Source organism: Octopus sinensis, linkage group LG23 (genome assembly GCF_006345805.1).
Source record: "Octopus sinensis linkage group LG23, ASM634580v1, whole genome shotgun sequence".
Classification (NCBI taxonomy): Eukaryota; Metazoa; Mollusca; class Cephalopoda; order Octopoda; family Octopodidae; genus Octopus; species Octopus sinensis.
Window position 1 is genome coordinate 26,838,711 of NC_043019.1, and position 24,062 is coordinate 26,862,772.

The 24,062-nt window shown below is 41.8% G+C and overlaps 1 protein-coding gene across 5 annotated transcripts in view; it reads right to left on the bottom strand.

The window, feature by feature from the left end:
- LOC115223599 (GTP-binding protein 1) overlaps nucleotides 1–24,062 on the bottom strand; it is a 72,621-nt gene that overhangs the window by 6,137 nt on the left and 42,422 nt on the right. For 4 of the 5 annotated variants that reach the window (XM_036512466.1, XM_036512465.1, XM_029794252.2 and 1 more), the window contains exons 3-10: nucleotides 19,714–19,822; nucleotides 17,467–17,647; nucleotides 13,723–13,969; nucleotides 11,481–11,576; nucleotides 9,362–9,600; nucleotides 3,623–3,767; nucleotides 2,786–2,968; nucleotides 1,306–1,441 (exon numbers count right to left, since the gene is read on the bottom strand). In XM_036512466.1, coding sequence (XP_036368359.1) covers nucleotides 1,306–1,441; nucleotides 2,786–2,968; nucleotides 3,623–3,767; nucleotides 9,362–9,600; nucleotides 11,481–11,576; nucleotides 13,723–13,969; nucleotides 17,467–17,647; nucleotides 19,714–19,822 — 1,336 coding nt within the window. Of the gene's footprint in view, nucleotides 1–1,305; nucleotides 1,442–2,785; nucleotides 2,969–3,622; nucleotides 3,768–9,361; nucleotides 9,601–11,480; nucleotides 11,577–13,722; nucleotides 13,970–15,995; nucleotides 16,153–17,466; nucleotides 17,648–19,713; nucleotides 19,823–24,062 lie in introns of those variants that run through there. The other variant, XM_029794253.2, reaches the window with a different exon arrangement.

A 24,062-nucleotide genomic window follows, 5' to 3' on the forward strand; every position in this document is an offset into this window, starting at 1 on the left:
CTTTATATGCACTTTCTGACAAGTTGTGGTGCACCTGAGCACTGTATACAATAATTTCATTATTATTTTTTATTATAACAGTAGAAAATTCAAATTTTAAAAGAACTCCAAAAATTTGTGAAGTTTTTCCTTTAAACTGAATTTAAAGTAATACCATATTGGCAGGGGATCAACAAATGCTTTATTGTTATTGCTCTCATTAGTTTGGGGCTTCAGGCCCAATTAGCCGTCCATAGGAGCTAGCTTAAAAGTTTGCACAGAGTGTGGCTTTTAAGCCATGTTCTTGGTATGATGTTAAACCACAGTAAATAACAAGGCCTTGGTTTGGGAATTTTAAGGTTTTCAGGACCTTGAATAATTGTACCTGTCAGGTACAATGTTAATTCACATGTAAATAAAGATGAGTTGTGAACATGGTGGCACGTAAAAAGCACCATTTGAGTGTGATCATTGCCAGCATCGCCTTACTGGCACATGTCCCGGTGGAAAGTGGAAAACAACATTCGAGCACAGTCGTTGCCAGCGTCGCCGGACTGGCTCCCATGCAGGTGGCATGTAAAAAACACCTTTTGAGCATGGTCATTGCCAGTACCACCTGATGGGCCCTCGTGCCGGTAGCATGTAAAAAATACCCACTATGGTTGGCGTTAGGAAAGGCGTCCTGCTGTAGAAACTTTGCCAGATCAGATTGGAGCCTGGTGCAGCCTTCTGGCTCGCCAGACCTCAGTCAAACCGTCCAAACCATGCCAGCATGGAAAACAGATGTTAAAAAAGAGAAAGAAGAAGATTACATGTCACTGCATTACACACTCATTAAACAGCACTGAATACCTATACTAACAAACTGTGGAGGCGCAATGGCCCAGTGGTTAGGGCAGCGGACTCGCGGTCATAGGATCGCGGTTTCGATTCCCAGACCGGGTGTTGTGAGTGTTTATTGAGCGAAAACACCTAAAGCTCCACGAGCCTCCGGCAGGGATGGTGGTGATCCCTGCTGTACTCTTTCACCACAACTTTCTCTCACTCTTACTTCCTGTTTCTGTTGTACCTGTATTTCAAAGGGCCGGCCTTGTCACTCTCTGTGTCACGCTGAATATCGCCGAGAACTACGTTAAGGGTACACGTGTCTGTGGAGTGCTCAGCCACTTACATGTTAATGTCACGAGCAGGCTGTTCCGTTGATCGGATCAACCGGAACCCTCGTCGTCGTAACCGACGGAGTGCTTCCCCATACTAACAAACACACAGACATGTACATACAATCATACCTACACACACACACATGTACAAATATTAGTTCCTTACCCATGGCCTGGTATCTGACGCTGATTGTGGTAGGGTGGTGCAAGACAAGAATTTCACCTTGAAACTCCCAGCATGCTTTTGGTTCACGTTTTGGTGACACCATAACCATACCTTTACGTATAGAAGACCTTTTAATCTGGTGAACAGAAAAACGAAATCAATATAACAGATTAGCATGCATTTGAATAAGAACATATATATATATAAATATATCTTAATTTTATAAACCTAAAAGGATGAAAGGCAAAGTCAACCTCAGTGGAATTTGAACTCGGAATGTAAAGACAGACAAAATACTAGTACCGCATTGACTGGCCTCCGTGCTGTGGGCACGTAAAAAACACCATCCGAGCGTGGCCATTCGCCAGCCTCGTCTGGCACCTGTGTCCGTGGCACATAAAAAAAACACCATCCGAGCGTGGCCGTTCGCCAGCCTCGTCTGGCACCTGTGTCGGTGGCACATAAAAAGCACGGAGTGGTTGGCATTAGGAAGGGCATCCAGCTGTAGAAACACTGCCAGATCTGACTGGCCTGGTGCAGCCTTCGGGCTTCCCAGACCCCAGTTGCGCCGTCCAACCCATGCTAGCATGGAAAGCGGACGTTAAACGATGATGATGATGATGATGATGATGATGATTTTGCCTAGCATACTAATGGTTCTGCCAGCTCAACACCATAATAAATAATAATAATAATAATAATCTTTTCTACTATAGGCACAAGGCCTGAAATTTGGGAGAGGGAACTAGTTTATAACATTGACCCCAGTGTTTCACTGGTACTTACTTTATAGGCCCTGAAAGAATGAAAGGTAAAAAGTTGACTTTGGTGGAATTTGAACTCAAACCATAAAAACGAATGGAATATTACTAAATATTTCGCCCGGAGTGCTAACCATTCTGCCAGCTCACCTCCTTAATAATAATAATAATAATGATAATGGTTCAAATTTTGTCACAAGGGCAGCCATTTTTGGGGTAGGGATAAGTCGATTACATCGACCCTAGTGTTTCACTGGTACTAAATTTATCGACCCTGAAAGGATGAAAGGCAAAGTCGACCTTGACAGAATTTGAACTCAGAATGTATCGGTAGACAAAATACCACTGAGCATTTCGCCTGGCGTGCTAACGATTCTGCCAGCTCACCACCTTAGTAGTAGTAGTAGTAGTAGTAGTAGTAGTAAAAGTAGTAGTAGTAATAATAATAATAATCCTTTCTACTGAAAGCACAAGGCTTGAAATCTTGTGGGAGGGGACTGGTTGATTACATTGACCCCAATGTTTCCCTGGTACTCAAAATATCGACCCCCAAAAGGATGAAAGGTAAAGTCGACCTCAGTGGAATTTGAACTCAGAACACAAAGACAGGTGAAATGCTGCTAAGCATTTTTCCTGCCGTGCTAACGGTTCTGCTGTCTTACCACCTTAATAACAATAAACAATAACAACAAACACAACAACAACAACTGCTGACTGACCTTCTTCAGGGCAAACGATGCTGTCTGACCACCTCGGACCTCTTTGACCGGCATGCGCTTGCGATGTATACTTTTGATGACAATACTCTGGAACTGTCCGAGGGAATCTGGCCCCAACAAGATGGTGTCATTGAGTTTGATGAGTCCCCTCAGTAAGGTACCAGATACAACAGTGCCAACTCCCTATAAAAGAGACAGGGTTAGATTTCTGTTAGGGAGGTGATGGTAATGTGGCATAAAGGTGTGTGTGGACATAAGTGGAAAGAATTGGGGGACGAGAGAGAGAGAGAGAGAGAGACAAAGCGAGGGAAGGATTGAAGAAGGGAATTTAATAAAGGAGAGAGAGAGAGAGAGAAAGCGAGAGAGAAATGGAGAAACAGAAATGAAGAGAGAGAGAGAGGTGGAGAGATATACAAAAAAATTGAGTGGAACCATGAAAGGAAGAGAGAGAAAATGAGAGAGGGGGAGAGAGAAAATGAAAGTGAAAGAGAAAAAGGAGAGAGAGAGAATGAAAGAGAAATAGGAGAGGGAGAGAATGAAAGAGAAATAGGAGAGGGAGAGAATGAAAGAGAAAGAGAAAAAGGAGAGGGAGAGAGAGAGAGAGAGAATGAAAGAGAAAGAGAAAAAGGAGAGAGAGAAAGATAGAGAATGAAAGAGAAAGAGAAAAAGGAGAGAGAGAGAGAATGAGTGAGAAAGAGAGAGAGAGTAAGAAAGAGGGAAATACACAAAGAAAACAGAGTGAAAATATGAAAGGAGAGAGAGAGAGGTACAGAGATAAAGAGGGTGAGGCTAAGAAAGGGTGAGATAAAGAAAGCCAAGAAAAAGAGTAGAACTTACAGGTACAGAGAATGTATCATCAATTTGAAATTCAGCTGGCTGTGTTACATCATATTTGTGTCGTGTGGACAACAGGTTGAGAAACATTTTGAGTAAGCCAAGGTTTTCACCAGTCACATTAGAAACTTGGAATATTGGACACATTCTTTGAAACCACACATGGAAATATAACAGAAAGAACACATTAGCCTATTTCGTTACTACCCACAAGGGGCCAAACACAGAGAGGACAAACAAGGACAGACAAACGGATTAAGTCGATTACATCGACCCCAGTGCGTAACTGGTACTTAATTTATCGACCCCGAAAGGATGAAAGGCAAAGTCGACCTCGGCGGAATTTGAACTCAGAACCTAACCGCAGACGAAAAACCAATTTCTTTATTACCCACAAGGGGCTAAACATAGAGGGGACAAACAAGGACAGACAAACGGATTAAGTCGATTACATCGACCCCAGTGCGTAACTGGTACTTAATTTATCGACCCCAAAAGGATGAAAGGCAAAGTCGACCTCGGCGGAATTTGAACTCAGAACCTAGCCGCAGACGAAATACCATTAAACATTTCGCCCGGCGTGCTAACGTTTCTGCCAGCTTTTAGCATTTAAACTGGCCATATCCGGCCAAAAGTATTCTGCCTGTTTTATGTTCAAACTGGCCAGATCTGGTCTCTCACACCAACCCTACAATATCGTTTTAAAAATTAACAGCTACCTCATCAAAATCTCATAGCTACAAGATAATGCATGATTAGTTCAAAACAATGTGGATAAAAAATGATTAATTTTGGCAGAATAATGCAAACACTAAAGGGTTAAACGTCTGTATTTATGTGTACAAATAAAATGTCTCCCTTTTTCTTTCTCTCTTTCGTTGTATATACATGGTGCAGATGGTATTTGAGGGCAGATTTATAGTTTTGAAAAAACGCTTATATAATTGCAGAAAAAAATCTGTATTTTAATAAAAATAACATAAACATAAAGATAGATTATCAATTTAATAATTTCATTCAATAAAACCACCATAGGCGCAGGAGTGGCTGTGTGGTAAGTAGCTTGCTAACCAGCCACATGGTTCCGGGTTCAGTCCCACTGCGTGGCATCTTGGGCAAGTGTCTTCTGCTATAGCCCCAGGCCGACCAAAGCCTTGTGAGTGGATTTGGTAGACAGAAACTGAAAGAAGCCTGTCGTATATATGTATATATATATATATATATATATATATGTATGTGTATGTGTGTGTGTTTGTGTGTCTGTGTTTGTCCCCCCTAGCATTGCTTGACAACCGATGCTGGTGTGTTTACGTCCCCGTCACTTAGCGGTTCAGCAAAAGAGACTGATAGAATAAGTACTGGGCTTACAAAGAATAAGTCCCGGAGTTGATTTGCTCGACTGAAGGTGGTGCTCCAGCATGGCCGCAGTCAAACGACTGAAACAAGTAAAAGAGTAAAGAGTATAAGCATCGCTAACTGTCTCTACGCAGGGTCGAAATCATTTACCATGGAGGAATCGACGTAAGCTTAAACAATAAACTGTGATAGGTGAACTGTGATATGGTGAGGGTTTACTGTATTTCACTTTTATTTTATTTTATTCATTACTAGCAGTATCGCCCGGCATTGCTCGGGTTTGTAAGGGAAATAACTATATAAGCATTTTTAGAGAGTTATAGCCAAAAAATAGCAAAAAAATGCATTAAAAATGGAAAAAAAATTATGGTAAATTTTTTTAAAAATTGTTGACTCATCGTAGACATTTTTAGAGAGTTACTTCCCTTATATAATAGCGAAAAAATGCATTAAAATGGGAAAAAAATTATGGTAAATTTTTTTTTAAATCGTAGACTCATCATAGACGCGTGCTAATACCCAGAAGGGCTCGATATGAATCACAACTATAAGATACCCGGTTTTGGTTAAACTGCACCGCAAAATGTGGGAGTAGTTAAAAATCTAAATCGTAGGAGACAGACACACAACTTGACTTTTATATATAAAGATGTAATTTTACTCTTATATACTATAACTCATTATTCATGATTATTATTATTATTAATATTGAAATAAAAATAAAAGTAATAATTTTAATGCATGCATGCACCCCCCTCCCACACACACATAATAAACATGATTATATATTCTGATTATATTGGAGTATTCCCACAGATCATAATGTAATCCTTGTATTGTCCTTTTGTACACCCTGATGATTTTCCACTCAAGCTATTTCAAATGTCAAATTATATATTTATATAATTTATTATATTTATATATCACCATTTGAGCGTGATCGTTACCAATGTCGCCTTACTGGCACCTGTGCTGGTGGCATGTGTAAAAGGATTCGAGCGAGGTCGTTGCCAGTACCACCTGACTGGCCCCCGTGCCAGTGGCACGTAAAAAGCACCCACTACACTCTTGGAGTGGTTGGCGTTAGGAAGGGCATCCAGCTGTAGAAACTCTGCCAAATCAAGATTAGTGCCTGGTGCAGCCATCTGGTTCGCCAGTCCTCAGTCAAAATCGTCCAACCAATGCTAGCATGGAAAGCGGATGTTAGACGATGATGATGATATTTTGTAGTTTAAATAGGATGTGAAATGAAACAATTGTAGGTGAAGATATTAATTAATTAATAAATTAATTCGTATCCATTAGATCTCTCTGTTTTCAAACTTAATAACATTTGATATTTTATGATATATATATATATATAATAAAAATAAGATAAGGTAGAGAATGCTAGAATAATTTTATCATGAAGTACATTTTAGTACCGGTTTTTGGCTTTTAGACTTTTTCAACTAAGTATAAAATAAAAAAAAAACAATTGAATTGGAGAAAAAAGTTAAGTGAAATGTTTTATAGATATTTCCATAGTCTTTAAATAGTCTGTCTGTCTCTATACCTTTGTGTATGCCTCGTAGGTGAGTAGTAGCAAATCTGAAGGAATAGTTTGGGTACTGAGAATTGAAGGTTTAAGCAAAAGCAGCTAAGGGAGGAGAAGAAGGCGGCAGAGGAGGAGGAGATGAAGGAGAAAGAGAAGTAGGAGTAGGGAAAGAAGAAGAAGAAGAAGGAGAAAGAAAAGAAAAATACAGGAGTGCTGTGACATAGTAAATTGTTCGTGGAGCCTTCTTTAATGCTCAAATGACCTAAAAGAGACCTGTTGTGGTTGTAGCAGTAGTGATTAGAATTGTTCTAAATTGTTGTAGTAGTTTCATTTGTGATGGGATTCAAAATAGGTTTCTATTTTGTGATCAATTAAAAGGTGACAGTTGCAAAAAAATCCAGTAGCAAGCAATGATGTCTCAATAAAACCACACAATCAAGTGCTCAAGTGGTTTCACTTGAGTCGAATTGGTTTAAGTGGCCCCAACAGTCAAAGGTACTTGTGCCAACATGCCTTATATGCACAGAGATATGCATATATACATGCATCTCACACAAGTGCTGCAATCTGATAAGTATATATGCACGGTAATACACACACAAACATATAGGGCAGTTCTGAAAATTCCCAGCTTCAAGGTTATTGCGAAAGACCTGGTTGGAGGCCCAACCTTCTGAGTTCTTTTACAAGGTTTAGAAAAACTGAAGGACCACTGCAATAAGTGTGTAAATCTGAGAGAGGAATCATCATCATCATTTAATGTCTGCTTTCCATGCTGGCATGGGTTGGACGGTTTGACTGACGATTGGCAAGCCAAGAGGCTGAGCTGGGCTCCAATCTATTCTGGCTGGGTTTCTACAGCTGGATGCCCTTCCTAACACCAACCACTCCAACATTTTATGTGCCACCGGCATAAGGGCCAATCAGGTAGCACTGTCAGTGACTTCGCTCAAATAGTGCTTTTTATGTGCCACCGAAATGGGAGCTAGTCAAGTGGCACTAGCACCAGAATGATGCTTTTTAGGTGCCACTGGCATAGGAGCCAGTCAAGTGGCACTGGCAACAACCACGCTTAAATGGTGCTTTTTACATGCCACTGGCATTGGTCACACTCAAATGGTGCTTTTTATGTACCACTGGCATGGGTGCCAATCAGGAGGCATGAGGCATCAGCCACAACAACAATTTCACCTCTGAATGCACTCAAATATGTTAAATGAAATCATAATCAACAGATCTTGCTGTATTTTCTTTTATTCAAAGCCAGGAACTTTTCAAGCACCACGCCCTGCCTCATACATTCTGTTAAAGAAGTCAGTTGTCCTGCTGAGTGAATATCTCTTTGAAAGTCAAAGAGAAAGGAGAACTATGGACAACAGCTTCAAGACATCCAGTTTCTATATCCAGATTATAAATTCATATTTATGAATTGCCGGTGGCACATAAAAAGCACCATCCGATCGTGGCCGTTGCCAGCCTCACCTGGCCCCCGTGCCGGTGGCACATAAAAAGCACCATCCGTCCGTGGCCATTTGCCAGCTCCGTCTGGCACCTGTGCGGGTGGCACGTAAAAAGCACCCACAACACTCATGGAGTGGTTGGCATTAGGAAGTGCATCCAGCCGTAGAAACACTGCCAGATCAGACTGGGCCTGATGCAGCCTTCTGGCTTCACAGACCCCAGTTGAACCGTCCAACCCATGCTAGCATGGAAAACGGACGCTAAATGATGATGATGATGATTTGCAGCGTGGAAGGTGTTTATAAGCCATTTAAGAAACACACAAAAACCGTTAGATTTACTTCAACAATTAAATTTAATTTGCCAAAATATTTTCATCGCTTTGAGATTGTGACTTGTTCACTGACAAAATTCTGTGCTAGCACAGAAGAAGAATTCAAATACTTAAAAGCAAAAGATATATACATACATAATTCACATTTATATCTATAATAATTGGTGCACTTGGTTTTTGTGGGTAAATACCTAAGTGAAAGTCTGGATAAACTAGGGTTTTCAGAAAAAGAAATCAACCAACTCACTTGTGCATTACAAATAGAATTTGTAAGGGGAACAGTAAAAGTATGCAAGACTTTTCTCAAATTTAAGATTTGTTGAATATAGGTGGATATAGGCACAGGAATGGCAGTGTGGTAACTAGCTTGCTACCAACCACATGGTTCGGGTTCAGTCTCACTGCGTGGCACCTTGGGCAAGTGTCTTCTACTAAAGCCTTGGGGTGACCAAAGCCTTGTGAGTGGATTTGGTAGATGGAAACTGAAAGAAGCCTGTCGTATATATAAATGTGTGTGTGTGTTTATGTTTGTCCCCCCACCATTGCTTGATAACTGATGTTGGTGTGTCTACGTCCCTGTAACTTAGTAATTCAGCAAAAGAGACCGATAGAATAAGTACTAGGCTTACAAAGAATAAGTCCAGGGGTCGATTTGTTCGACTAGAGGCGGTGCTCCAGCATGGCAGCAGTCAAATGAATGAAAGAAATGTTTCTGTTATCTACATTCCAAAGATGGAGCTTTGTATCTTTGTTAGAAACCAGCTGCTTTAAATCATTCAAAACAGAAGAGAGCACCCGTCCATCCATCCATCCATCCATCCATACACACACACACACACACACATACACCACACACATACATACACACACATACATACATACACACACATACATACACATACACACATACACATACACACACATACATACACACACACATCCACATACATACATACACACATACATACACACATACATACATCCACACATAACATACACATTTTCAATGAGATTTTAGTGAAGCCCACAGTCAGGTCTTTACGTTGATATTTACCTCTCAGAAGTGAAGTTGGTGGCCGTACAAACCACGTTGTCTTTGTTCTGAACTAAAACTGGAATCTTCCGGCAACCAGAGGACTTGAGCATGCGCTGTAACAGTTTCATGGTGTCCTGCATCACGTTGGGTGGGCACATATCAATCTTGGTCACAACGACGAACACTGGGACATTGAGGGCCAGTGCTAGTCGGAGATGTTCCTTGGTCATTCCTACCACCCCGGCATTGGCACCAATCTGCAGAGACAACGGCGACAATCAGTTTATTACATTGACTGCACAAGATGCTTCTTTACATATATCACACACACGTTTCTAGAAACTTCCACATGTATAAATATACACACAGATAATATATACACAATATACACAAAGTAAGGCCATATACACTCGGGCTCATATATAAACTCATACATACACACACACACAATACACAGACACACACAATATCATCATCATCATCATTTAGCGTCCGCTTTCCATGCTAGCATGGGTTGGACAGTTCAACTGGGGTCTGGGAGGCCAGAAGGCTGCACCAGGACCAGTCTGATCTGGCAATGTTTCTATGGCTGGATGCCCTAACTAACGCCAACCACTCCGTGAGTGTAGTGGGTGCTTTTTACGTGCCACCGGCACGGGGGCCAGGCAAGGCTGGCAACGGCCACGATCGGATGGTGCTTTTTACGTGCCAATATATATATATATATATATATATATGAGACCTTTGGGAATATGCAGTGAATGAGAAAACCCGGCAAGTAAAGTGAGGTCGCAGCCATGGCTGATGCCAGTGCCACCTAACTGGCTTCCATGCTGGCGGCACATAAAAAGGTCCCACTACACTCTCGGAGTGGTTGGCATTAGGAAGAGCATCCAACTGTAGGAACCTTGCCAGATCAGATTAGAGCCTGGTGCAGCCTTCTGGCTTGCCAGTCCTCAGTCAAACCATCCAATCCATCCCAGCATGGAAGCGGATGTTAAATGTTCTTGATGATGACGATATATATATACATATATATATATTTAAAAAAAAAAAATTTTAATTTTATTTAGTTTCAGCTCACGAGCTGTGGCCATGCTGGGGCACCGCCATATATATATATATATATATATATATATATATATATATGAGACCTTTGGGAATATGCAGTGAATGAGAAAACCCGGCAAGTAAAGTGAGGTCGCAGCCATGGCTGATGCCAGTGCCACCTAACTGGCTTCCATGCTGGCGGCACATAAAAAGGTCCCACTACACTCTCGGAGTGGTTGGCATTAGGAAGAGCATCCAACTGTAGGAACCTTGCCAGATCAGATTAGAGCCTGGTGCAGCCTTCTGGCTTGCCAGTCCTCAGTCAAACCATCCAATCCATCCCAGCATGGAAAGCGGATGTTAAATGTTCTTGATGATGACGATATATATATACATATATATATATTTAAAAAAAAAAAATTTTAATTTTATTTAGTTTCAGCTCACGAGCTGTGGCCATGCTGGGGCACCGCCATATATATATATATATATATATATATATATATATATATACACACACATATATATATTTGCTTCATCAGCTGCAGGGTTTTATCTTCTGAGTTACATGGCAAACTTACTGGTGCCAGTGCCATGTAAAAGGCACCCCACCACCCACCACCAGTCGTCTCAGTAAACGATTGACATTAGGAAGGGCATCCGGTCTTAGAAACCATACAAAAACAGACATAGGGGCCTGGTGCAGTTCTTTTCTCACCAGCTCCCGTCAAACTGCTCAACCCATGCCAGCATGAGAACCAGACATTAGATGATGATATGTATATATACATCTTTGTTCTACATCATTCATTTAGAAATAGAAGCTAAAGGACAACATTCACCAAACCCCTTGTAATTCAGTCATGGAGATCACATGCAATCCTGATGTGACCATCTTGTACCAAACCAGAGACAGAAGGGCTCAATCTGAACTAGACAAGGCCATATCTACTCACTCCATGTATTAACTCACTCATGCACACAACATTATTTGGAGAAAAAGCAATTATTTATAAAAACAGTGGCACCTAATGTCCACATGTTGGACATTGTGGGGACAATAAGAAGTTAAGAAAATAAGAATTACCATGAGCATAGCAAAGTCTGGCGCATGCCCTGTCATTCCAAATACTGTGGTCTTCAGATATTTCTCATGTCCAGCTAAATCTATAAAAGTGATCACCTGAAATATAGAAAGAAGCAGTCAATAGTAAAAGCATAATAGACCTTTTGAGCGGGATGGGCTACTCAACCTGAAAAAAATTCTAACTGGGCCCCATCAGCACAGGAGCCAGTCATGGGGTACTGGCATTGGTCAAGCTCGCTTGGTGCCTTTTACATGCCATCGACACAGGAGCCAGTCAGGGAGCACTGGCCCCCAATTTATTAGCCACAAGGGATTCTTTTACTTCCATCTGAGATGTGGGTCATTGACTCTGCTGGCAGAGAAGGTTTTTGAGTAATTTGGTTAGCTCTTAGCAATGAGGACAGTGAGTTTTTACCCAATGCTTTCAGAGTCATGCAAAAGCAACTGTCCAACATAACACCATGACTCACTAACACTTACAATACTGAATGGACTGTTGGTTATCTTTTATCTTGGCTTCAATCACTAGACTCTGGCCATGCTGGGGCACCACCTGGAAGGTTTTAGTTGAACAAACTGACCCCAGTATTCATTGATTTTAAAAGCCTGATACTTAGTCAATTGGTCTTTATTCTGCAGAACCGCTAAGTTATGGGGATGTAAACAAACCGGCACCAGTTGTCAAGTGGTGATGAGAGTCACACACACACATGCACACACATACATATGTTTACAATGGGTTGAACCAGAGCTATAGCAGAAAGTACTTGGTCAAGGTGCTGCACAGTGAGACTGAACCCAGAAGCATGTGGTTGGGAAGCAAAATTCTTACCCTACAGCCCCAACTGCAAAACAGTTTCATTGCACTGAGTGCATCTTGTACAGGCCCAGCAGACAGAGCTACTGTATCTTAATAATCCTTTCTGTAATAGGCACAAAACTTAAAACTTGGGGAGAGGGAGGGCTAGTCAATGGCATCAACCCCAGAACTCAACTGGAGCCTATTTTTATCAACCCCGCCCAAAACAATGAAAGGCAAATTTGATTTCAGTGGAATTTAAAACCCAGAACAATTAATCAGAAGAAATAAAAAAAAAGACCCCTTTAGTCATGAATGACTGTGAGATTGCACCTAGAAAGTTCCCCTCCAAGGTACAGGTCCGGGCAGTATTGTTTATGGAAGACCAGCAGTTACCCCTCTATACAAGCCTCCCCTTTCCATGCCACCGATGTTATCCAAAGGAAAGGTAAAGGGGCCGATACAGCTTGGTACCAGTGATGTCGCAACGTATTTCTACAGCTGAGTTAACTGGAGCAACATGAAATAAAGTGTCTTGCTCAAGAACACAACACACATCCCAGTCCGGGAATCAAACTCACTACTTCATGATTGCAAGACCGGCGCTCTAACCACTGAGCCATTTGCCTTCATTCAGAAGAAATTCCACTAGACATTTTTCCCAACCTCCTAATGAAGCTTCTAGCAACACACCAGCCATATTGTGTCTGTGTCTGAATAATAATTTCAGAAGATCACAAATTGCAGAGGATCATCTGGTAATTTAAATCATACTTGACTCATCATCATCATCATCATCGTTTAATGTCCGCTTTCCATGCTAGCATGGGTTGGACGGTTCAACTGGGGTCTGGCAAGCCCGAAGGCTGCACCAGGCCAGTCAGATCTGGCAGTGTTTCTACAGCTGGATGCCCTTCCTAACGCCAACCACTCCGAGAGTGTAGTGGGTGATTTTATGTGCCACTGACACAGGTGCCAGACGAGGCTGGCAGACGGCCACGCTCGGATGGTGTTTTTTATGTGCCACCGACACAGGTGCCAGACGAGGCTGGCAGACGGCCACGCTCGGATGGTGTTTTTTATGTGCCACCGACACAGGTGCCAGACGAGGCTGGCAGACGGCCACGCTCGGATGGTGTTTTTTATGTGCCACCGACACAGGTGCCAGACGAGGCTGGCAGACGGCCACGCTCGGATGGTGTTTTCTTATGTGTCACCCGTAGTTTTAATTAACTGACCCCTGGAAGGTTGAAAGATAAAGGTCAACCTTGGCAGGATTTGAACTCAGAACATAACCAAATACCACAAAGGCATTTTGTCTGTTGCTCTAATGGTTCTGTCATTCTACTCCCACCACTCCTCAACAGTAACAACAACAACAACAACAACAGCAACCCACATAGCAAGTAAAAGAGTAGCAAATATCCCTGGGAGGCAGCTTACCTTTGAGGACTGTTCACAGATCTTTATCCAATCGAGGTTCCCATGTTCAGGTTTATTGACAACGTTGCCGGCAACATCGAAGCCTAAAATATCGTTTCCAACACTGCTCGTGCGACCAGACACCATTTCGTGTTTGTGTCGGAACAGCTTCTGACGTGCAATGCCACGCCCATTGTCAAGTTCTCCATGGGTGAGTACACCTAGTAGGGTGCTCTTGCCTGCATCCACATTACCCACCACGGCAACCCTGTTGGGAAAACAATGAAGAAGTTGGTGAGAAAACGGGGGAAGTAAACACGTTTTATTTTTCAGGGATAAACTTAATGCATTTCTTCTTTTCCTTTTTACTTGTGTCAGTTATTTGGTTGTGGCCATACTGGGGCACCACCTGGAAGGGTATTTTTGTAATCCAAGAAAATGACCCTATGACTAATTTGTTTTCTTTTTAGCCTAGTATTTATTCTATCAGTCTCTTCTGGTGAACCACTAAGTTACAGGGATGTAAACAAACCAACATGGGTCGTCAAGCGGAGATGGAGGACAAACATAAAGACACACACACACACATACGATAGGCTTCTTTCAGTTTTTATATACTAAATCCACTAACGTAGCTTTTGTCGGCTTGAGGCTATAGCAGAAGACACTGGCCCAAGGTGCCACACAGTGGGACTGAACCCAGAACCATGTGGTTGGGAAGCAAGCAGCATTAATTAACAAGTTAATTAACCATATGGTGTGGCACATAGACTGACAATCAGACAGGTAAGTTAAACATGTATCAATTAAAGATGTGATTTTCTGCATTCTTGTTCACGTTGTCAATTATTATTAGATAGATAGATATATATAAGTTATCTCTATATGAAACCATAACATTATTACACACATGTGAGTGAGAACACTTTGAGATATTTTTGGTATCTAACATATGTCAGATACTGCGAGCGCTGCTTCTGATTGGTCAATCCATGGTGATGACCCGAGGTCACGGTGACAGTGCTGCTTCTGATTGGTCAATTCATGGTGATGACCTGAGGTCACGGTGACGGCACTACTTTTGTCATTCATAAGTTACAACTAAACGTGAAGAATTTAGTTATTGGGTTAATAAAATATGGTCGTTTATTCGTGTGTAATAAATAAAATACCAAACTCATTCCCTATGGATACCGTATTTATTACAACTCGTGGCTTGTAATAAATACGGTATCCATAGGGAACTCGTTTGGTATTCTCTCTTTATCATGTGAACGTCTTTTCTGAGAAAAAATAGTATTGGCTGGTTACAAGTCTTCACTGAACAGTTTTTATTCGAAATCCTTAATTCTCTTCGATGGATTGTCTTCACAAGAACTGGTGAGCAACATCTTCCCATGACTGTATTCGACGGATGTTGACTCTCCTGGATTTCTCTGCCCTTTGACAGGTCTTGCTTTTCATCGAGCAGGCTGTCCAAAATCGCCCTCCTCACTAAGCAAACTTGGTGGGGAGGCCAGTTTAGTTGCTGATGACGCAACCGTGCAACAAATTGTTCTGTTTTACATGTTACCAGTAGTGCTTAAGAGCGACCTGACATAACACACACACAGAGAGTATATTCAGCTTGTCATAACATGCATTTGTGTGTTACACCTAGAATACACATAATATTACTCTGTTACAACATGTGTTTGTATGTCACATCAATAACAACATTAACTATAGAAGGCGCAGGGGTGGCTGTGTGGTAAGTAGCTCGTTTACCAACCACATGGTTCCGGGTTCAGTCCCACTGCGTGGCATCTTGGGCAAGTGTCTTCTGCTATAGCCCTGGGCCGACCAATGCCTTGTGAGTGGATTTGGTAGACGGAAACTGAAAGAAGCCTGTCGTATATATGTATATATATGTATATGTGTGTGTGTGTGTGTATGTTTGTGTGTCTGTGTTTGCCCCCCTAGCATTGCTTGACAACCGATGCTGGTGTGTTTACGTCTCCGCCACTTAGCGGTTCGGCAAAAGAGACCGATAGAATAAGTACTGGGCTTACAAAGAATAAGTCCCGGGGTCGATTTGCTCGACTAAAGGCGGTGCTCCAGCATGGCCGCAGTCAAATGACTGAAACAAATAAATGAGTAAATGAGTATAGAAGTAAAAGACATAACTAAAATCATAAAAGGTGTAATTGAACCCGCAACCATGTGGTTGGGAAGCAAACTTCTTACCACACAGCCACACCTATAATAAGCATATAAAAAAACCTAAACATACATATAAATAAAGAAATATCTACCTTATTTCCATAAAGTCCTGCTGGGCCACTTTCTTTCGTAGAAGGAACTCTGACACTTTCCCCTTTTCTGCCTGCCTCACACGCAGGCAAACACACTCCAAACCAGGGACTGGGCTATACTCTGTAGAGTGGCAACTGATGCTTCGAGATCTTCATCTTTTAATCCTGGTTTATCTCCCTCTGAAAGATTAGGAACACATTTGGAAATTCAGCAAGAGAAATCAGAGTTTAGCCCCCTCTATACCGATCCATCTGAGACCACCTCCGATTCTGTGACATGAAACTGGTTATTTAAAATTGTTTGTATTTAAATTAAAACCTTCTTTCCTAATTTGTTATATCGTGAATCCCAGCTTAATCCTTTAGAATATAAACTGGTTTATATTCCTAATAGTAACCTCTTTACAGAGTGTACTGGGAGCTTTTTGCATGGTGCTTGCATGTGTGAGGTCACTGAGAAACTCATAAGACAAGGTCCTTTAACTAAGTGTGGTAGGATGTAATATTGAGGAAAATGGGTTTGTGCCAAGCGTAATACAAAGGGATAGGAATAGGTCTCTTGCTGAAGAGGAGATACATGACTACCCGAGTAGGAAACAGAGGAAGGATGGTGAAAGTGAGGTGTTTGGACTTATCTTCAAGGTACATAAAGCTGGGTAGAGAGAGAGAATAGAGACATCATCATCATCGTTTAGCGTCCATTTTCCATGCTGGCATGGGTTGGACGGTGCAACTGGGGTCTCGGAAGCCAGAAGGCTGCACCAGGCCCAGTCTGATCTAGCAATGTTTCTACGGCTTGATACCCTTCCTAACGCCAACCACTCCATGAGTGTAGTGGGTGCTTTTTACGTGCCACCAGCACAGGTGCCAGATGAGGCTGGCAAACGGCCACGATCGGATGGTGCTTTTTACGTGCCACCGGCACGGAGGCCAGGCGAGGCTGGCAATGGCCACGATCGGATGGTGCTTTTTACATGCCACCGGCACGGAAGCCAGTCGGGCAGTAAATGAAAAATGGCTGAGTGGATAGGTAGGTCTGTAAGAGTGTGAAAGGAGAGATAGCGATTAGAAAAACTGTGTGTGTGTGTGTGGTGTGTGTGTGTGTGTGTATGTTTGTGTGTCTGTGTTTGCCCCCCTAGCATTGCTTGACAACCGATGCTGGTGTGTTTACGTCTCCGCCACTTAGCGGTTCGGCAAAAGAGACCGATAGAATAAGTACTGGGCTTACAAAGAATAAGTCCCGGGGTCGATTTGCTCGACTAAAGGCGGTGCTCCAGCATGGCCGCAGTCAAATGACTGAAACAAATAAATGAGTAAATGAGTATAGAAGTAAAAGACATAACTAAAATCATAAAAGGTGTAATTGAACCCGCAACCATGTGGTTGGGAAGCAAACTTCTTACCACACAGCCACACCTATAATAAGCATATAAAAAAACCTAAACATACATATAAATAAAGAAATATCTACCTTATTTCCATAAAGTCCTGCTGGGCCACTTTCTTTCGTAGAAGGAACTCTGACACTTTCCCCTTTTCTGCCTGCCTCACACGCAGGCAAACACACTCCAAACCCAGGGACTGGGCTATACTCTGTAGAGTGGCAACTGATGCTTCGAGATCTTCATCTTTTAATCCTGGTTTATCTCCCTCTGAAAGATTAGGAACACATTTGGAAATTCAGCAAGAGAAATCAGAGTTTAGCCCCCTCTATACCGATCCATCTGAGACCACCTCCGATTCTGTGACATGAAACTGGTTATTTAAAATTGTTTGTATTTAAATTAAAACCTTCTTTCCTAATTTGTTATATCGTGAATCCCAGCTTAATCCTTTAGAATATAAACTGGTTTATATTCCTAATAGTAACCTCTTTACAGAGTGTACTGGGAGCTTTTTGCATGGTGCTTGCATGTGTGAGGTCACTGAGAAACTCATAAGACAAGGTCCTTTAACTAAGTGTGGTAGGATGTAATATTGAGGAAAATGGGTTTGTGCCAAGCGTAATACAAAGGGATAGGAATAGGTCTCTTGCTGAAGAGGAGATACATGACTACCCGAGTAGGAAACAGAGGAAGGATGGTGAAAGTGAGGTGTTTGGACTTATCTTCAAGGTACATAAAGCTGGGTAGAGAGAGAGAATAGAGACATCATCATCATCGTTTAGCGTCCATTTTCCATGCTGGCATGGGTTGGACGGTGCAACTGGGGTCTCGGAAGCCAGAAGGCTGCACCAGGCCCAGTCTGATCTAGCAATGTTTCTACGGCTTGATACCCTTCCTAACGCCAACCACTCCATGAGTGTAGTGGGTGCTTTTTACGTGCCACCAGCACAGGTGCCAGATGAGGCTGGCAAACGGCCACGATCGGATGGTGCTTTTTACGTGCCACCGGCACGGAGGCCAGGCGAGGCTGGCAATGGCCACGATCGGATGGTGCTTTTTACATGCCACCGGCACGGAAGCCAGTCGGGCAGTAAATGAAAAATGGCTGAGTGGATAGGTAGGTCTGTAAGAGTGTGAAAGGAGAGATAGCGATTAGAAAAACTGTGTGTGTGTGTGTGTGTGTGTGTGTGTGTGTGTGTGTGAGAGAGAGAGAGAGAGAGAGAGAGAATATAATCCATGCAGTTAATGTGTTAATCCTTATTATGATCAACAACTATTGACAAATTTCTATAATGTAAAATTGATTATTATTTTGGCCCACTTTAACACCACCTCACGGCTCATGGGTGTCTTTGGCAGAGTTCACTCTGTTGCAAGCATTTAAACCAGGCTCCCAACAGGGGTCATTGTAGTGGTGTGTCAACATCCTTTCATAATTCCTTACGTGTCAAAAGAATGAAAGTAAACTTGCTACAGAAATGTTTCCTCCACTTTTCTAACATTTACAGATTCCAATCCAACAAATGTCCTACCACAAGGACTACACGTCCTATTCCTGTCCCAACAATTTCTGGAAGCGTGCCAATATCACAAGGTCATCATCCAGTCGGGCATCTTGCCCAAACCATAGCAACCCTTCCACACCAAATGTCCCGATCGAATGATGAGGCATAAACGTCTGCCTTGGCTTTTAGTCACATTGGTCTTTCCTTAGCTGAAGCATCTCATCTGTGTACACCATGACAACAGCAGTTTCCTTATCGAACTGAATGATCCTGGCCATTGACAGTTTGTTTGTTCATCTGCTCAGCACCGAGTGATATTTGCTGTTGATGCAATAAGATTCATTTGCCAAAAGATTTCACATCCACCACGCTTCATTCCATGATTTCAACATAATTCTGGCTCAGGTGATTACATGCAATTTAACCCTTTCGTTACTGCATCTATTTTGAGATGCTCTGTGTTTCTTTCAATTATTTTAAATATAACAAAGAATTTAGTAAAATAACTTAGTTATCATTCAGCTAGTATTAGGAACATAAATTGTGACTAAGGTTTGGTGGAAGATTTTAATTCAGAACTTATAAAAACAAGACATTTGTACTGAGAGCCACAGCCGGTTTCAGCCGGGTTGGTATCAAAAGGGTTAACCCATGACTAGGACCCTGACGGGTGCTATTACTCCAGGCCTGAATAGACCTGGGAACAACAGTGGCTAAGGGGTTGTTTTGTTTCATATTCCTCAAGACCCTGGAACTCCCAAACCGGAGTCCCACTCCCAGATGCAGCTTAAAGTCACAGCCAAGACAAGAACATCCAAAGATACTTACCACCAATGCCTATAACGTAGATGTTCTCCCCTTGTCCCTCTTCAACTCGAGCCTTGATTATCTCGGCAAGGGAATCATACTCTTCACTGGTTGGACTCACAAGAGCCATCTAATGGAAAGAGACAGATAACAAGAGAGGCAATCATTGGGAGGAACAGAAATTTACATGTATACATTGTTACCATGACAACAACTTGTAATGTAACACATCATGTGGCTGTGGTAATTCAGCTTAACTTTGATGGTTCAGAGGAGAATAATTTGAAGTGGATATTTATTTATTAGAAAATTACTATTTTTAAATCTCACAACGAGAGATATTCAGCAACAGTACACGTGCTTGATACCGCTGCTGATGACTGAGAACTCATTAGCCGTCGACCGCCGCCGCCTCGTGCCTGACACACGGAAACACACACTCGTACTCGATATTGCCGCTGTAGCTTGGTTTAGGACGAATGTTGCTGTAATTTAGCCCCAGGAGACATCATCTCCAGCTGGCTATACGACATGATCTATGTCCTTATATTTTTGAATAAGGGAATCTAGCACCCCCACTCAGCTCAAAACAATATCTGTGTATTGCGATTTTTGGGTTAATTCACTTCATCAGCACAGAATAATTGTTTGGCTAGAGGTGGCGCTGCCAAATTCCCATCTGAAATATATAGTTTTCAAAGTGACAACCAGTCACTGATCTATAAATTAGAAAATTACTATTTTTAAATCTCAAAACGTGAGATATTCTGTGCCGATGAAGAGAAATAACCTGGAAATCACGATACACAGTTATTGTTTTGAGCTGAGTGGGGGTGCTAGGTTCCCTTGTTCGAAAATATAAGGACACAGATCGTGTTGTATAGCCAGATGGAGATGATGTCTCCTGGGGCTAAATTACAGCAACATTCGTCCTAAACCAGGACTGCCACGTTATGTTGGCAAATAATCTTTACAGGATATTTTATTGTCACAAATCTGGAACTAAGGACAAGAGGTTAGATTAGAATGTTGCAAGAAAGAATCACAAGATGAATTCTTCAAGCTGAGCCAACCAGTAGGAGACTTGGGGGTAGACCAAGAACAAGATGGTTGCTTCTGATAGAACCCTATGGAGGAGGGGCCTGTGAATTCTATCCCATGACCCTGCCAAGAATAGTGAGTAAAAAAGATGAAGGAATGGATTCCATGTCCCTAGTCTATCAAAGTCTCGTGTAGATTTTGAAAACAGTACAAAAGACTAATAAAACATCTATCATTTCCACAGTGTTCCTACTGCTTACACATGAAAAACATTTACAGCCTGATATTTCAGTGACTGACTTAATTATGGTCACAGAGCAGTGCTGGCAACAGAATATGAATGCCCACTTTTATGATGCAGGGGCTGGTCCTTCTATTAACTCACAAAATATCTCAAGGGAACATTCATTATTTAATGTTCCTTTTTCCATGCTGGTATGGGTTGCATGTTTCAACAAGAACCGTTGACCCAGAGGACTGTGCCAAGCTCCTGTGTTTGCTCTTTCATGGTTTCTACAGCTGGATACCTTCCCTTTTCAGCATAATTCTGGCTTAGGTGGTTACATGCAATTTAATCCATGGCTAGGACCCTGACAGGTGCTATTACTCCAGGCCAAAATATACCTGGGAACAACAGTGGCTAAGGGGTTGTTTTGTTCCATAGTCCTCAAGACCCTGGAACTCCCAAACTGGAGTCCCATTTCTCTGGATGTTTGTTTCATGGCATCAGCACTGGTGAGGTACCAAGTACTCACAAGACAGAACCCCACCACCACCACCACCACCACCACCACCACCACCACCACCACTTCAGATGAGTGGGGCAAGAGTATTGAGGAGTGTGAAAGTATGTCAGAAGGACAAGAGCAGGTCCTTTACTGAAGAGATGGATACATGGCCTCCTTAAGTACTAAATACACGCACAATAGGGTCTTCACATATGTAATACAGTGAAGTAAAAACTTCAATTGAGATTATCCAAGTGATAACTAGGTAAAAACTCCCTCTATGGGTGTTTGAGATCTAAACACAACAAGCAACCGCCTTTAAGATCAGCTGACTGAAATTATTAGGCAGTACAGTCCCTGGAGCCGATAAGGTTGCTAACGAGAGCCACATCTCCTTAACACCAACTGTTGCAGTTACTATGGTCACCAATGGCAGTGACATCTGAGTCAAAGTTGGTAGGTCACAGCAGAGTCAAGAATCAGCTATCAATTCCTGTGACAAGCCCAACAACAAGAACCACTGCAGAAATGATAACCCACTTTTAGTACTGCTCCACTATAGCAGTCAGCCAATAGATCTGGCACTGCTTGTATGATGGCCTTTCAAGCCAGACTGACTACTCATCCATTGGAAGTAAATATTGATGGATGGGTAGTAGTGACAGTATGACAGAATTTCAGAATAGTGGAACAGTGGAACGTCAGAATGTGAGAATAAGATGCAAATGTGTGAAATATTCTTTTGTTCTATTACTCGTTTCAGTCATTTGACTGTGGCCATGATGGAGCACTGCCATTGAACAAATCGATCCCAGGACTTATTCTTTGTAGGCCACTGTTGCCAAACAGCTAAGTTATTGGGACGCAAACATATCAACATCAAGTGTCAGTCGATGGTAGGCAGACAAACAGAGAGAGACACACACATCTCTCTCTCTCTCTCTATATATATATATATATATATTATATATTTTATATATATATATATATATATATATATATATATATATATATATATTATATATATATATATATATATGATGCCGTTGTACATGTTATAGTGGCCCAGTGCAGAAGGGCTTTATTAGTCATGCCTGGCTTACTGTCAGTTAGTGGAGACATGTGGCTTATATATATCTATATATATATATATATGTATATACATACACACACACACACATGATGGGCTTCTTTTGGTTTCCGTTTACTGACTCCACTCCCAAGTCTTTGGTCAGCCTGAAGCTATAGTAGAAGACACTTGCCGAAAGGTGCCACACAGTGGGATTGAACCCGGAACCATGTGGTTGGGAAGTAAGCTTCTTACCACACAGCTATGCCTGTTGTTTTGTAAGATTTAAAACACTTCATATCTTCTTTAGAAAGGAAACATTAAAAAAAAAAAAATTCTTTACATCTACACTATGTTTCCATCAGTTTGATCTCTGACTGTCATCAGGTGTTGTATTCCTCCACACACACACACACATAAATACATTTATAGGCACCGATATATCCAAACTTAAACTCACACCAACCAGGCCATTTCACATGTATTTGTGGCCCAGTGCAGAAGGGCTTCATTACTCATGCCTTGCTCCCTGTCAGTTAATGGAAGCACATGGCTTAGTGGTTAGAGTGGTGGACCCTTAATCGTAAGAGTGTGGTTTTGATTCCTGAACTGGGCAACACATTGTGTTCTTGAACAAGACACTTCATTTCACATTGCTCTGGTCCACTCAGCTGGCAAAAATGATTAATCCTGCGACAGACTGGTGTCCTGTCCAGGTGGAGAATCTATACACCATGGAAACCCGGAAACTGGCCCTTAGGGAGTTTTTACCTAGTTATCACTTGGATAATCTTGATAACAAATGGCTCGAGAAAGAAGCTTTGCTTTTACTTTACCACTGTCAGTTACAACAATGAGGGTCCCAGCTGATCCGATCAATGGAACAGCCTGCTCGTGAAATTAACATGCAAGCGGCTGAGCACTCCACAGACACACATACCCATAACATAGTTCTCAGGGTGATTCAGTGTGACACAGAGTGTGACAAGGCTGGCCCCTTTGAATTACGGGTACTACTCATTTTTACCAGCTTAGTGAATTGGAGCAACATGAAATAAAGTGTCTTGCTCAAGGACACAGCACACTGAATTCATAGCGTTACGATAGTGAACCGAATGCCCTGGTCACTAAGCTACATACCTTGTCATAGTTTTCAAAATAAAGGCCCCCTAATATAAAACCCAGTCCAGTATTATGTACATCCTCAGGAATAAGATCCCTGATAACAATTGAAGATTAAACCAGACAGAAACGTAGTGAAGAGGGAGTTAATAAGAATATCAGAATGATGGAACATCAGAATGCTAGAATATTGGAATGCTAGAATGTCAGAATGATGGAATGTCAGAAAGATGGAATATCAGAATGATGGAATGTCAGAATGATGGAATATCAGAATGATGGAATGTCAGAATGATGGAATATCAGAATGATGGAATAAATAAATGCTGGAATGTCAAAAAGATGGAATGTCAAAAAGATGGAATATCAGAATGATGGAATGTCAGAATGATGGGATATCAGGAAGATGG